General features: G+C 42.0%; 1 protein-coding gene across 2 annotated transcripts; it reads right to left on the reverse strand.

The window, feature by feature from the left end:
• Positions 1-128: 128 nt before the first annotated feature.
• On the reverse strand, positions 129-14,612 carry tecpr1b (tectonin beta-propeller repeat containing 1b). Of its 2 annotated transcripts, none has more exons than XM_041972683.1 (26): positions 14,413-14,612; positions 14,120-14,219; positions 10,817-11,000; positions 10,551-10,733; positions 10,343-10,465; positions 10,082-10,204; positions 9,512-9,686; positions 9,087-9,187; positions 8,904-9,005; positions 7,886-8,013; positions 7,167-7,780; positions 6,188-6,303; positions 5,860-6,015; positions 5,575-5,724; positions 5,254-5,411; positions 4,284-4,411; positions 3,900-3,993; positions 3,682-3,778; positions 3,520-3,599; positions 3,381-3,437; positions 3,133-3,307; positions 2,842-2,977; positions 2,575-2,667; positions 2,371-2,477; positions 1,579-1,698; positions 129-1,255 (listed from the first exon to the last, which is right to left on the reverse strand). In XM_041972683.1, the coding sequence occupies exons 3-26, from the start codon at positions 10,868-10,870 to the stop codon at positions 1,115-1,117; spliced, it is 3,411 nt and encodes a 1,136-aa protein (XP_041828617.1). In that variant the 5' UTR covers positions 10,871-11,000; positions 14,120-14,219; positions 14,413-14,612; the 3' UTR covers positions 129-1,114. The 2 variants fall into 2 exon arrangements, with proteins under 2 accessions (XP_041828617.1, XP_041828608.1); XM_041972674.1 differs by having other exon boundaries at positions 10,817-11,049.
• Between the last annotated feature and the right edge of the window lie 231 nt (positions 14,613-14,843).

Genomic DNA, 14,843 nt, shown 5'->3' on the forward strand with positions numbered 1-14,843 from the left:
ATCAAAGAGGCCTTTATGTTAAAACATCAGTCTTTCCCGATAGTGAGCATGCTGGGAGTTTGCCAAAAATGCCAATGACTGGCTTCCTGACCAATGAGAAGCAAAATCATCTGATCTGATGGAGGAAACCAGGCGCGAAGCATCACTTTATTACACTAATACCATTCCTACAGTCAAATGTTGTAATATCAGCATTATGCTGTGGGGATGTCTATCATGAAAGTGTAGGTCTGGTGCAACTTCCTTGTTTTCTAGATCTATTTTAAAATAACAAAAAGAAATGAGTATTTTCACATTTTTATTTCACATTTCAATGTCCTTATGAGATGAACATCGGTCTGGTCACGGTGACGTTCAGACCTGCTGCAGAGTCAACAGTCATAGTAATTTTGTGGATGCAGATAAATACTAACAGGAAGACCTTTTTATTGCAAGAGGATATGGATATAATCTGATAGTTTAAAGTGATTAATTACGCTTTAATAATCAAGGTTTTCATCTTGAAAAAGCCCTCAGAAGGTATGTTGTAGAAACATGGGGAAAACACTATATTGCAAACACAAGAGGCTACAATAAAAAGAGAAATAAACTTCAATGCATAATAAATAAATAAGTGAGATCACATGCAAATAAAAACAAAGAGATCAACATAACAATACAAACTAATACAGTTTAGGCTACAGTGATCGTGTGTTTGAAGACCATATGGTAACCAGCCCTTAGCCCGTCACTGAAATCTTACCGTTTTAGGTTTTTCACAGGATACTGAATAATTTAATAAAAGCTATTGCTCCATCCCATGATACCCAGTGGCCAAAGCTTAATAAGAAAATGCATGCACTCACTTTTCTGTTAAAGAAATTGTCCTACAAGATATCCTTTTTTGTTTTTGTTTTTGCTCTCATTTCTGTCTTAACTGAACATTAAAATGATTTCTTCTTTAGAAACGCGTCAGGCCGGGACATTCGTCGATCAAATCCAAACAAAAGCAGTCTAGACTTGGTGGTATGCTTGTGCAGTCCCTTTACATGAAGAGAATGTGGAAAAGGTCCAAGGAGATGAATGTGGATCCAGGCACAAACAGGGCTGAGGAGGAGGAAGAAATGGGAGGGTGCTACACACACACAGCATTCCCATTCGCTTGAGTCGAAGGTCGTTGGGGTACCGGGCTGCGTGGGGGGCCTGCAGGAGGAGGGTGAGGGGCCCGTGGAGCCTCTGCTGAGTTCCCCCTCACACTGATATGCTCCCATCCTCCCTGAAATTAAAGCCAACATGAACGAATTACTTGACTGATTTATATATTTATACTGTGGACATAAAAAGCTCACACGCCCTGTTAAAATGTCACATTTTTTGTGATGATTAAAAACGAAACCACAACAAATACTCTCAAAATATATTCCACCTTTAAATGTGACCTAAACCAGTACAGTTCTGCTACATACAATAAGCTGGTTGCATGAGTGTGGACTACTACTTGGTTGAAGCACCTTTTCATTCAGTCTTCTTGGGTACAGACAGACACATATTCAAAGTAAAGCACATTAAAAGATGAAAATAACATAATCAGGAGCTCACCCCTATACCATAGTCCCAGGACTGGCCTTTGGGCTGCATGGGTCCTACACCCAGCCTGTGGCAGATGGCTCCTGGTGTCTCGAAAGGGAAGCCTGGGACTCCATCAGCTATGATCCAGACCTAAGGAGAACAGAATTACATAGCTAAACATCAACATTTTGACCTTTATTTATTTCTTTTATGTTATGTTTTCTGAGGTAGAACATTCATGCTTGTTTCTCTGCCAAGGAAAGAGCTTAGAAGTGGAGCGTATTGATAGGTTTTAAAATCATCCAAAAACTATTGAGTTGTATTTCACAAAATATGGTTGGAAGTTTAAGCCCTAGATTAATTTAAAAAAAGAGACATTTACCAATTAGGAAGTACCAGAAAGACAGCTTCTGAATGCTGGGTTCAAAACATGTAGGCTCCCAAAAAGAAACTCCCCACAATTCATTATATTATCATTCACTCAATTTATTCTTTTTGATTAGTGCCCCTTTGATCCTTGAGAAAATAAATCTTTTATCTCAGAGAAATCTTTCCTCATACGTACTTTTGTCCAGTCAGGTTAAACTATCTCTCTGGCTTTTTCACCTTCTCCAAAAATGGTCACTTCTGCCTCTAAGGTGGCAAATTAAAAGCTTCAATAGGAGAGATAACAGCTGCTCTCTCCATCAATTATTTACAGTTAACAGTTGGAGTAGGGGTTAAATGAAGAGCCTATTTAATTTAGCTCAAACCCAAGCTTCTGAATGTTTTTATTAAATACTGCATTCTGAACTTTAAACTGATTTCATGGCTCACACTGACCTGGTCCAGCGGTCCAACAGAAACCTTGGTGACATTATTAGAGATGAGCTCCCAGGCAGAGCCCTGAGGGTAGCTGGGGGTGAGTCCCTGTCTGTACCAGAGGTTACCTGCATGACATTAGACAAGATTGCAGCCACTCAGCTCAGGTTTTCCAATTTAAAAGAGTTTGAAGACACACAGCTAATAAGACCCAATACTGCTTACTGTTTTCATCTACTGCAAAGACAGAAGTCCGTCCAACGGACAGCTGTCTGAGGGTCTGTCTTGGTGGAGAGGGGATGTGATACCAGCATTCTCCTGCAGAGGGATAAGAAAAAAAAGTCTGACAGTCTGTGAAGTCTTACTAGTTAAAGTGCTGAACACTCCCATGATTCAGGTCTGAATCTTTATAGTCTCTTCTTGTATGCACGTTTTTACACTTACATACACTTCTTAACTTACTAACTTGGTTAAGTTGCATCTTTAACTGACCTGCAGGGTTTTGAGGGGAAACTGATCCTCTGTAAAACACAGCTCCATCTTTGGCGATGGCCCACACCTGATTGGCTCCGCCGATGGAGATAGATTTAAAAGGCTGGTCTGTGCCTACATGGAGCCAGGAGCTGCCCTGTGACGTCAGAAACACTAGAGGTTAGTGATGGTTGGAACAGCAGAGTTGACACAGATTACGATGATCCAGGAATTTACCACTGATCTTAAATAAACCTCTACACTCACTGAAGATGCATCTAGGTTAAGACCTGAAAAGTATAGATTTCTCACCGCAGGGTTTTGGGGACTGACTCCCAGCCGACACAAGACATCTCCCTTATCACTGAGGGCCCAGACAGGGACCTGCTCCATCCTGCTCTGGGCCAAACATGGCATCAAAGAGATGTCACTCAGACAGATGGGAGGAACCTGCTTCCATGGACCTCTAATGGCGATCTTACACTTCCTGTATGCAGGACACACTATTGTTATGATGCTGTGGAAACTGAGTTAGAAATGGCAGGAATGTGAGGTTTTACCTCGTCCATCTTCTGCGCCTGACAAAGTCCTTCATGGTTTTGTGGCCATGAAATGTCCTGTAGGATTAAAAAAAAAAAAAGTCAGAGAAGTGGCACAACTTTGTTTGATATAATATCCTGAGAAAGGACAGTTTCGTACGTGGGGAAATCTGCGGCATACTGCCAGCCTTCTTTGTCTGTTCCTCCAGGGATGTTGTAATCGCCAGCCCACTCTGAGACCTACAATAAAGGTTGATGATGGAGAGTAGTAGCAAAGCAAGAAATTTAGTTTTGTAGAAACTGATTCAAGGACTTTACTTACCCAGGACCACTGAGGGGAGGGTGGATGGGTGTTGGCTTTGGTGCACTCCTTCAGTCCGCTTTCATCACTCCACATAGGGCGGTCTGTAGGAAGTCCTCTGGAGAAGTGAATCACAAAAAAGATCTTTTATATTACTGGACCATGTAAGGTGGTTAAATAAAAGGAATATGGTTAAATGGAAGAGCTGAAACTCTGTGAAGAAGATGAATGTCTCCTACTTGTCAGTATATCCAGTCATAGGGTTCCATCTTTGATTCTCGTACACATGAATACTCCTGACATCAGTCTGCTGATGCATCTGAGAGGCAACTCCTGCACAAAACACAGAGACTATTCTTAATACATGCGAAATTATCTATATTCATATATATGCATTTGGATGAGTGTGTAAAGGTTTTACAGGTGCAACAGACAGCAGAAAATATATGCTTAAGCAACTGCACACATGAATAGAGCCATCTTTTTAACATTTTGCTTGTATTTGACATGTATGAATAGTTCTAATTAATAAAGTGCTTAATACTGTGCATATGTCCAGTAAAATAAAGGCTGAATTTCAAGCTGCAGGGAACATGGGTAACTGTCTATGGGACATGTGTTACCCGAATTTGGCTGTTGCCCACTGTGCCCAGTATAGACCCAGGCGGTGCCGTCCCACCCGATGCCCCACACCAGCCCCAGACTGTTAGACTCTACACAGCGCAGGTGGCCCGGGACCTGACGCCAAAACCTGCAGCACCATACAGCGGAAGCACCCAGCGTTAGCCACAGAATCGTTAACACACATATTTTAGCACACAGAGCTGCCAGAAAGAGTTTGAAAGAGACAGGACAATGTGTTAGCATGTTAGCTACACTGACATTATCAGGTCAAAGTGACTCAAATCAGATTGTTTTTTGATTACTTTCAGGGCTGTATGACCACAGAAGTTCAATTGTCAACTCAGATTTTTCAAATCTGATTTGTGTCACTTCAGCATGTCGTCCTAGACTGGATAGATATCAGATATACAGTTATAGAGTGACATGTATGGGGACTCTTTACAATAAAGCACTGTCCTCATAAACCAGCAGAACAACTGAAGCAGTGCTAGCAATACCTAGTTAAAAGAGCAAAAACCTGCTGCCTAGCTCTTCTTATCTTTGTCAATCATTTGCCAAATACCTGGATGAAGGCTTTCCACCCTGTGAGCTAAATGTCTACAAGTTTGCTGTGATAGCATACATTTCATGTGATTCAGTCTAGCTGCCTGAGTGGTCTCACAAACCAGATTTTTTTTTTTTAACATATGCAAGAAGAAAAAAATTAACAGTAATGAGTCAGATGAAAGTCAAATGCAAAGCTTGTAACTACGATCATTAATTATCAAATTTAATCTGCATTGAACTGTAATTGAACAACCAGGCTGGTAATGTGAATGTAGCTTTAGTGGCGTACTCACTGGTACAACACAGAACACAGACAAAAAAATAAATAAAAAATGATGGGGCATCAATTCGAGACTATGAAACAGAGAACAAAGGGAAATGCAAAGCAGATGGACAAAATTCCCCGCTTAATATAAGTCTCACATGAGGTCACAGGCCATTGTGTGTGCAGGGGCCTCCAGGGAGAAGGATGGCTCATGGACCATGATGTCTCCCTTTGAGGTGGTGGACCAAAGAGCCGGTCTCGACGGAGCACTTGTGATTCCTCGACATTCACAGCAACAGTCAGACAAGAGGTTCAACTGAACCCACATGACAGAAAAAAAAAAAAAAAATTGTGAATAAAAAGTAAATATTAAGAACAATAAATTGTTCAATTCTATCGAGCATAGGAAGCTCCATGCATCACTTTCACCTAAATATTTTCCACCTGCTCTGTTTTATTAAAAAAAATAAAAATCATACCCAGTCATTCATGTCTTTTTCAGTTTGAGCTGCAAGAACCAGAGGCCACCTCTGCTTGGTTCTTTCGGCTGTGTACACAACAAAGGCATAGTGGCAGTCCCGGAGCACCGGCATTAACACTGTCACCTCATTTATAAAGACATGTAGGTACTGAAGAGAAGGAACAGAGAGTGTGCAAGCAGAGCAATGAGTCCACATCTATATATTTGTTTCACCTGTCAAGTATAGTACACATATAATCTCATATGAGAATTTAACTGGTTACGACCTGTAAGCAAAACCAACCTTTTTCTCATCATACTGTGTGTAATAGACAAAGAAAATGCTGTCCTTCCTGCCATCAGACCTGGTGGATTGCTCAAGAGCAACACCCACATCGACCCAGCGGTGGGGTTTCCAATCTCTCCACCACCGCAGTGTACCTTTACGCACCCACACTGACTGGAAAAGAAAACAGAGAAATGACAGAACCACATATAATGAAAGAAAATGTAATGGGAGAACAGATATTCAAGTTTAGTCAAGTTTATTTATAAGCAGGTTTAAAAACAACAGACATTAACCTTTTACAGAAAAGAAAGAGAAATGCCATTAGAAATGAAAACAGTCTTACATTGCTTCTCTCCAGTGGTTTCTTGCTGATGTCCTCTCTTTGTTCGTGCTGCTGAGGCTGCTCGCTCCAGGCTGCTGACTGGACTGGAGTCAGTGACAGGGAACTGGTGAGAGGGCCTAAGAGACAACCATACAAGTCAACCAGCCATAAAGTTAACAAGTACAATACAGCAGTCAGTGCTTTAAAAACCAAGATTATGCTAAATTTTTATTTTTTATTTTTATGTTGATACTTTATTTTACTAATAAATTATGTTGCAGCCTGCAGTATCTGTGTTTCATCTCCTGTCTGTTTAAGGCTGTCCTGTAAAAAAAGCCCAGACTGTTTGGTTGAACAAAACAGCCCACTTAGGATTCACTTTCTTTATGAGTGTCTCCTGGTTTTTCTTGAGTGATGCACCCCAATAAGAGGATAAGAGTCCATAAATTCCAATAGGTGACATGAACACAGACTCTGATCAGTTCTTTCCCTTCCTACTTCTTTCCAGTCCAACATATCAGGATACATTTTTACTCGTTGTGAGGCCTGTTTTTGTTACATTCCACTACTGTCATTTAGGAGATGCTTTTATCCAAAGCAACTTACAGTGGTTAGGCAGTAGCGTTCAGGGTCTTGCCTGAGGGCCCAAATGGAAATATTCGTCCCCTGGGAGACGGATGTTCTGCCAACTGAGCTATCCAGCCACTTTGTATCAGCAGAACATTTTTGGAAAATAAAGGTGTTTTGTATGTACAAAAAATTGAGGTTTATGAGAAAATAAACCCCCAGAGAGAATGTTACAGCTTGATAACAATACAGACATACAGATCCAAACTGCTAATTGTGTTTGGTGATTTCCCTTGAGATGTTTGCCTTTCATTATTTTGTGAGTTTTCATTTCACATGCTCTTACTATCCATTTAATATAGACCTATCAGAATAGGAAATTCTGAGTGGATACATCAAACCTAAAAGCATCACAGACATCCTGTGTGTGTACCTGTAGGACTGAGCCAGCTGATCTGTGAAGCTGCGTCCACATCACAACCTCCACCAGAAATCCAAGCCCACACTGGCCCGTCCTCTTCTCCAATGCCTTGTGAGTTCTCCAGAGTCCCCAGAGCATAAGTGGCAGCTGCTCCACCACCACCCATCAAACGGCTGGCTGCCTCTGCACTTCGAGCAGCTTCAGCACCCTCCAGGTCAACATTCATCCAGGGGACATCATGTCCTGCAGCCAGAGGGGTTGGAAGTATCGGTGCAGGACTTAACTCCTCGTCCTCTTCTTGTGGTATCTCTTTAATGGACGCTTGGGGTGTGGGAGCTCTGTCACGATCTGAGACCAGACTGTTGATAAAGCTGTCACTGGTGGGGATGAAGGGTTTAGGGGCATCCTGCTGGGGGGCTGATGGAGAGTCTTTTATTTCATCGGAAGGTGCAGGTGTGTCGGATCCACCTAAGGGGACTATACAGGGAGCCTCTGCCTCCAAGACTGGGGTGCTAGTTGCACTGCGTTGTGGGTCAGTAGGACCTAACTCTGAGTCTGAGTCAGTGCAGCTCAGTACTGAGCCTTGTGAGGCTTCAGTCAGCTGGCCACTAAACTCACCCTCATCCCTTTAAAAAAGGTACACATATACAGTAAAGGGATTAACAAAAGTGAAATATAAAGATTAAGTTTACTGTGATTTATGTGCTAATAATTCAGTTTAATATACAGACCTTTGTGGTATAACCTCTTTATTGCAGCCCCACTGGGCAGAAACAGGGATCCAGCCATTTCCACTTGGTTCAGACGGGGCCACACCCATCCTAAAATACAAACCACGGTCTTCACCAACCGCCCACACCTAACAGAAAGAGCAGTAAAAGTGAAAAACAAGGAGCACAGCTGTACAATAAAACACAGTAAATGTCATTTTCATTTATTGAGCTGGTAAAATAAATTCACTCTCTGTGATCACAACAGCATGAAAAAACCAAATTAAATCAAATACAATAAAAGTTTTATGGACTCTTCAAACACCCATCAGAGGCTCAACCAGGAAGCAGTCAGCTGTTACTTTATAAGGCCATATACTGTAACACTGGTCCTGCCACCTCACATAGGCCATACCCATAACTGCAACACTGAAATATGAAATAAGGGATATGATGACGATGGCTTGGCCAGCTTCTAATTAGGGAATCTCCCATATGTCAAGCCAGTGGGAATACAGTCTGGGGATATATAAGGCTGGGCCTGGGGTGCTGCTGCTGGGACATTGGCTGGACCTGCTGGCTTTACTCGTGTTACAGGGCAGCTGCAGGGCAAGACTAGAGGTTAGAGGTAGAAAGGCTGCGGGTGGGAGGGGTGAGACACAGAAAGGGAGGAGGTGTGAGATGGAGGTTTGCAGTGCTAGCAAAGTCTTCAACAGTGAGACACAGAGTGAAGAGTTTCTCCCTTGACCCCAGCCCTGATCTGGCCTGTCCTGAAACCAGATCCAAGGAGAGGGTGAGGTGAGTCAGTCAGAGGGGAAGCTGCTAAAAGCACATCGGCTGTGTAGAGAAGAAGCTAGCCACAGTGTCCTTTAAATAAAATAAAACAAATTTTAAAAAACTTCTGTAAAATATAATCTAATTGTATACATTTCATATACAGAAATAAACATTTAATGCCATCAGAGCAGTTTAATGGCAGCTAAATTCCCTTTATCTGCATATGGGAGCAGAGTTACACCAGCTACAAAAATCTCTTAACCTGGTCATTGAGTCCCACATCCACCATCATCATCTCCCCTCCGATGCTGATCCAACCAGAGCCACAGGGGTTGTGGGAGTTTACACCACGTCTGAACCACACCTGGACACACACATACATATGTTACATCTGCAATGAACCAAACTTTTCAGACCATCAGGTATGAGAACAGTACTGATTTGCCTTGTAGTCTTTGGTGACAACCCAGACCACGCTGACTCCAACAGCCACATGAAGAGCTTCAACCTCCTTTCCTGGTGGATCCACTTCCACCCAGGAGGTACCTGGTGGAGGGAGAACACACAAATTGTTGAATGGCACAATACAAGAACAATACATGATGATAACAAGCTGTTTAGCTGAATCAAATGACCTTTAATGGCACTTCTTAAAACGGTACACAACAACATTTAAAATATATGAGACTTGGAAAGATTTGATTTGCCAAACACATTTTGGGATATATTTTATGACACCCCTACAACTATGATAACACATAAAACTGATTCCTACAATTAAAATATACTCTGAAGCAGCTGAAAAGGGGCAAATAATGAGATATTTGAGAATAATTTAAAGAGCAAATGCATGCTCTGGTGAATGCTGACCAGTTGGGCTGTCCAGACTGAGACCAGTACGAACCAACAGATTCCCATCCCACAGTAAGGCCCAAAGAAGATCTCCAGGGCCAGCTGATAACTGAGCCACCTCTTTGGGCACTTCCACTTCCTCCCAGCTGGTGCCTTCTGGGACACGAGGGTGGATACCTTCTCTAAACCACACCTGCATGATTAGAAATAATTTAACAAACTTTATACATTGACAGGTTAAATTACATGTTAGCAATTTGACTCACACAATAACTTTAGTTATCTAAGCTGGGACATCAAGTCAGTCAGTGTTTAATTAGTTAAAAGAAACTAACTTTGATCCTATGATTTATTTGAAGTCATGCTGCCCTCTTGTGGAAAACGAAGAGCAATGACTGAGAGCAGCCTGCTGCAGAAGTTTCTCTTTATGATTTGATCTAATAAAACTTTAAAGCTTAGAACGAAAAGAAGTTGCTTACAGACTAAATTGACACCACTGTGAACAAAAGTCAGTTCTGAACAATGTTTCCAGTGCAGTAAAAATGTGTATTTAACAAAGGTTACGCCACGTGTATCCAGCAGACTGACCTGTCCTTGTTGGGACACACCCCAGAGGTAGGGGTACCTCCCAGACTGGTCACTCATCTCCCAGCCACCACAGCTGATATCACAGAGGGGCAGTGGGGTTTTTCTGAGATTGTCCAAGGGTATCTGCAGAGGGAGGTCTTTGGCTTGATTGAATCTTAAATTTAATCTGTGTTCACAAATTCTATAGTGACTGAATACGATGATGAAACTACTTTAAGTCCGTCTTAAAGAAATACAGAATAAAAAGATATAATACAAAACCTTTGCCCAAGTGCCTTGTGCTGTGTATCTTCTATAACGGATCCATCTTCTACGACGGACACAAGAGTTCCATTTCTTGTCTGGAGAGAAGTTGGCCGGGAAATCAACAGCATACTCCCAGCCCTAGGTAAAGAGAGATAGTTTATAACTAAAAAAAAACTACTTTTAAATCAGTTAAATATGAAAAAAAACATAAATTGATCCTCACCCCAGTTTGGTTGGATTCTCCTCCGCAGGTTTGATCCACATACCAGTCTCCTTCCCACTCCCAGCTGCGTGAGGGCAGCTGGAAGCTGTGGAGTGGCTGTGGATTCATCCCGGTCACATCGCTCCACGGCCAACGGTCAGTGGGCAGCAGGACGTCAGTGAAGCCGTCCACTGGGTTCCACCGCTGAGAATACAATCAAAGATGAAGAGCTTTAACAGATAGAGCATCTACAATTGCAGTGGAAAAAACATAAATCTTAAACTGACCTGGTTTTCATAGGTCTCCTCCCGATACCGGATGGATGTCTCACTGGGCATCATATTGAGGTAAACGTGGTGATCACAACCGATGCCCCAGCAGCGTCCCTTCCCTGCAGTGACGCGCTTCAGCTCCAGCAGCGTGTCATCAGCGCGCACCCAGCGCTGGCCAGCAGTGGAGAGGCTGTACACTCTGCCATACACATCCACGGCCCACAGCAATGTGATGGGCATGATGGTCCCTTAACACAAACCGCAATCCCTTTTTTAAGATGCTTGTCATATATTTTATTACGCTGTATACTTAAGACCTAATGATATCCAAAAGATAAAAAATACAAGTTTTAGCTTAAATCTACAATTGCATTTGCCATTGTCTTTTAATGGTTAGTTAAAAAAAATCCATGTCTTTTAATTCAACCACTCGTTTGTGCTGCTGGATGTGTACCTTGTGTTATCTTCCTGATGAAGGGCCAAAGACATTAACCTCAAAGTTAATTTTCTGATACATAACAAATTTCACTCTTAAATGCCTTGGCAATGCTTTCATTTCCCAATCCTTATTCTCTGGGTGAGCTTAATTTTGTCACTTACAAAATGAAGCATAGGAAGAACTTTTTTGTCTTCTTTACTTTTGGTGTTTTGAAAAACTGTCTTTGCCTTTGTGATTTCAATACTGGAGAGGGAGTCCTGCTCATGTATAATTAATGTAATTTCATATAATTTACAGGTTTTTAACAGGTCTGACGATGGAATCTCTGTCCACCACCACCCCAGCTCTGCTCAGGACTTCACTACACCTGTGCCTGCACCTCTCACCCTGAAGACTATTCCTCCTTTCCCACGCACCTCCTCTGCTCCCCTGCACTATGTCTCATTGACACCCCCTCTTGTCACCTTCACTGCTCAGGATGTGAGGAGAGAGTTCTGTTGCCTTCATCCCAGAAAAGTTGCAGGCCCTGATGGCCTCAGCTCCAGAGTGCTGAAAGGATGTGTCTCTCAGTTGTGTGGGATCTTCAAACACATCTTCAACCTGAGCCTGATCCAGACGGTTGTCCCTGACAGATGGAAAACCTCGTGTCTGGTTCCAGTGCCCAAGAAGAAGCATCCCAGAACACACAGCGACTATAGGCCAGTGCCCCTGATGTCACATGTCGTGTTCTCCAGTGCTTTTAACGCCATTCGACCTGCCCCGCTCAACAGGAAGCTACTGGACATGCAGGTGGATGCTCCACTCCTGGATCCACAACCACCTCACAGGCAGGCCACAGAATGTAAGACTGGGGAATATCACATCAGACACCATTGTGAGCAGAATGGGAGTGCCACAGGGGACGGTCCTGTCCCCATTCCTGTTTACCCTTTACACTTCAGACTTCAGGTTCTCTTCACTGTTTTGCCACCTGCAAAAGTTCTCAGATGACTCTGCCATCGTGGGTTATATCAGCAGGGGCCAGGTGGAGGAGTACATGGGTGTGGTGAACAGGTTTGTAGAGTGGTATGGACTGAACCATCTGTAGCTCAGTGTCACAAAGACAAAGAAGTTGGTTGTAGATTTCAGAAAACAGAGGACCCATTTGAACTCTGTTACCATCGTGGGTACAGAAGTGGACATTGTGGACAGCTTCAAAGCACCTCGGTGTCCACTTGGACAATAAACTGGACTGGACAATAAACACTGATGCCATCTACAAGAAGGGTCAGAGTCGCTTTTTCTTCCTCAGGAGGCTCAGATCTTTCAATGTCTGCAGGACCCTGCTGCAGATGTTTTATCACTCCTTATCCAGGACCATCTTCTATGCTGTAGTGTACTGGGGCAGCAGGCTGAAGACAGCCAACACAAACAAACTCAACAAGCTCATCAGGAAAGCTTGATCTGTCCTAGGAGTTGAACTGGAGTCTGTGGCCACGGTGTCCAAGAGGAGGATGCTGAGGAAGTTCCTTAGTATCATTGACAATGTCTCTCACCTCCTGCATGCCACACTGACATGCTGTCAGAGTTCTTTCAGCTGTAGCTGCAGCTGTACACTGAGGAGCTCCACTGAATGCCACAGGAAGTCTTTCCTACCTGAGGTTATCAGAATTTATAATAAGAATCAGAATACTTTATTGATCCCTGAGGAAATTGTGTGCACACAGTCACTTCATACCAAATAAGAAAAGAGAAGATAAAGATAGCAATCGCAATAAGAAAAATTACAAATTCGTTACAATTTTATAACTCCTCCCCCTTCAGCGGCAGGGAAACTTGAAAACTTAAAAAACTTTAAAAACTTACTGTAAATAAGAACTGCAATATTTATCTGCATATACCTGCTCATACCTGTTCATAACTATAATTTATCTGTATATATTTGTTCAAAACCATAACATGTGCAATAGTCTTTTTTTGTTATATTGTTTTCCTGTACTCAGGCACAACAATTTCCTTTGGGATCAATAAAGTTGTTCGTATTTGTATTTGTAAACTGCTTTTTGTTTTTGTATTAATGTTCAATAGCTTTGGCCATTATGATGATACAAAACTGGTTCACTTAAATGTTTTTTACTGGACTATATAAGTGATCAGGTGAGTAATGACCTAAAAATATTATTAACGTGCATTCAGTAATGTGTCAAAACTGGGAAAATCCTTTCTGTGAAACTAATTTATTATCAAAGTTAACCTGTTTTCAAGAAAACAGCATCCTATTTTACAAGTAAATGCCAGTAAATGAATACATTTGAGTAGTTATACAAAATTCTGCAAGTACAATTTTTCAAATAAAATTGTAATTTTGGTGGTTAATTTAAAACATTTATTTATTTATTTATTTATTCATTCATTCATTCATTCATTCACTTACTTACTTACGAATGTGGTAATCAACAGATATAATACCAAATATCATCTTTTGAAACGATGACAAGAGAGTTATAATTAGAAATGATTCACCGGAAGTCAAGCTTTAAGTCTGACTTCCGGTCAGTTGGCTAGCTTGACACTTGCCGTATCAACCGATACTAATCCGCTATTGACAGACACTATGCCAGAGCTACTCCCATCAAAACATTCAGGCTTCAAAATGACTATTTTATACGAAGTGTGTAAATAATTTATTTGCACAATCCCCTAAAACTTTATATTAAATCTAAATAATGAAAAGCAGGTGGAGAAAGGGTCCTGGAGTGAATTAACTTTCCAGGTCCCCATGTAGCAAGAATGCAGTTTACTTGGTTGAATTTGATGTGGCTCACAGCCTGCAATGGGGTTTTACGCACACACGCAGTTTACACGCGCACACAGACGTAAAAAGTCAAACAGGAGCCTACCTGAATGTCTGTATCTGATCCGCGGTTGTCAAGTGAATACCAACAGACGCGTCATGACATCAGGCGCAACAGCCGATATCTGCCATCTCCTTGGCCCGTACTAGGACACATTTAAACCCCATGTTAAATAACTACAGGACACATCTTCCGCTTTGCAGACTGATAACACAGACAGCTTGAACATATTCATATGCCGCAAAGTCCCGGCTATAAGCTGTTTAGATCTTCAAGGAACAGGCAGCAGTCATATGGCCCAACCCTCAGAAATGTGAAAACACAAAACATTTACTTACGCATGCGGCTCGGTTATGAGCAACACCTTAGGGTAGGGGAAAAGTAAAGTCATTCAGCATAAAGCAGCATTTTAATTCATATTCTGGACAAGAGGGTTGCCCTGTCCAACTCGGAGTCCACAACAGGAAATGGAGGAAGTGCGGCTCTGATTGGCTGAAACCTGGCAGGAGTGTGCAACCTTTTTCTCTCATTGGTCGAACACAGGTGATCTTCGCTTTTTTTTTTCCGTTCGCTGCTGACCAACAGGCATATTTCAATAATTTATTCAGCGGCAGATTAATTATTGAAGCGCGAGGCTGGTGTTACTTGTTTGGTTACAGTTCAGAATATCGTAGCACAAACGAGGATAAACAACATACAAACAAAACCAAAAGAGATATTTATTTACTGAACATGGGATCAACATTGATAGTAGATATTAATTATAGAT

The sequence above is a fragment of the Melanotaenia boesemani genome, chromosome 2 (genome assembly GCF_017639745.1).
Source record: "Melanotaenia boesemani isolate fMelBoe1 chromosome 2, fMelBoe1.pri, whole genome shotgun sequence".
In the NCBI taxonomy this organism is placed as follows: Eukaryota; Metazoa; Chordata; class Actinopteri; order Atheriniformes; family Melanotaeniidae; genus Melanotaenia; species Melanotaenia boesemani.

Excerpts from the sequence above, each read along its gene's own strand:
- tecpr1b (XM_041972674.1), bottom strand. The coding sequence starts at position 11,041 with ATGCCCATCACATTGCTGTGGGCCGTGGATGTGTATGGCAGAGTGTAC. Across the intron at positions 2,978-3,132 it reads TCAGTCCCCAAAACCCTGCG|GGCAGCTCCTGGCTCCATGT; the intron begins GTGAGAAATCTA and ends CTGACGTCACAG. Across the intron at positions 2,478-2,574 it reads CTTTGCAGTAGATGAAAACA|GTAACCTCTGGTACAGACAG; the intron begins GTAAGCAGTATT and ends AATGTCATGCAG.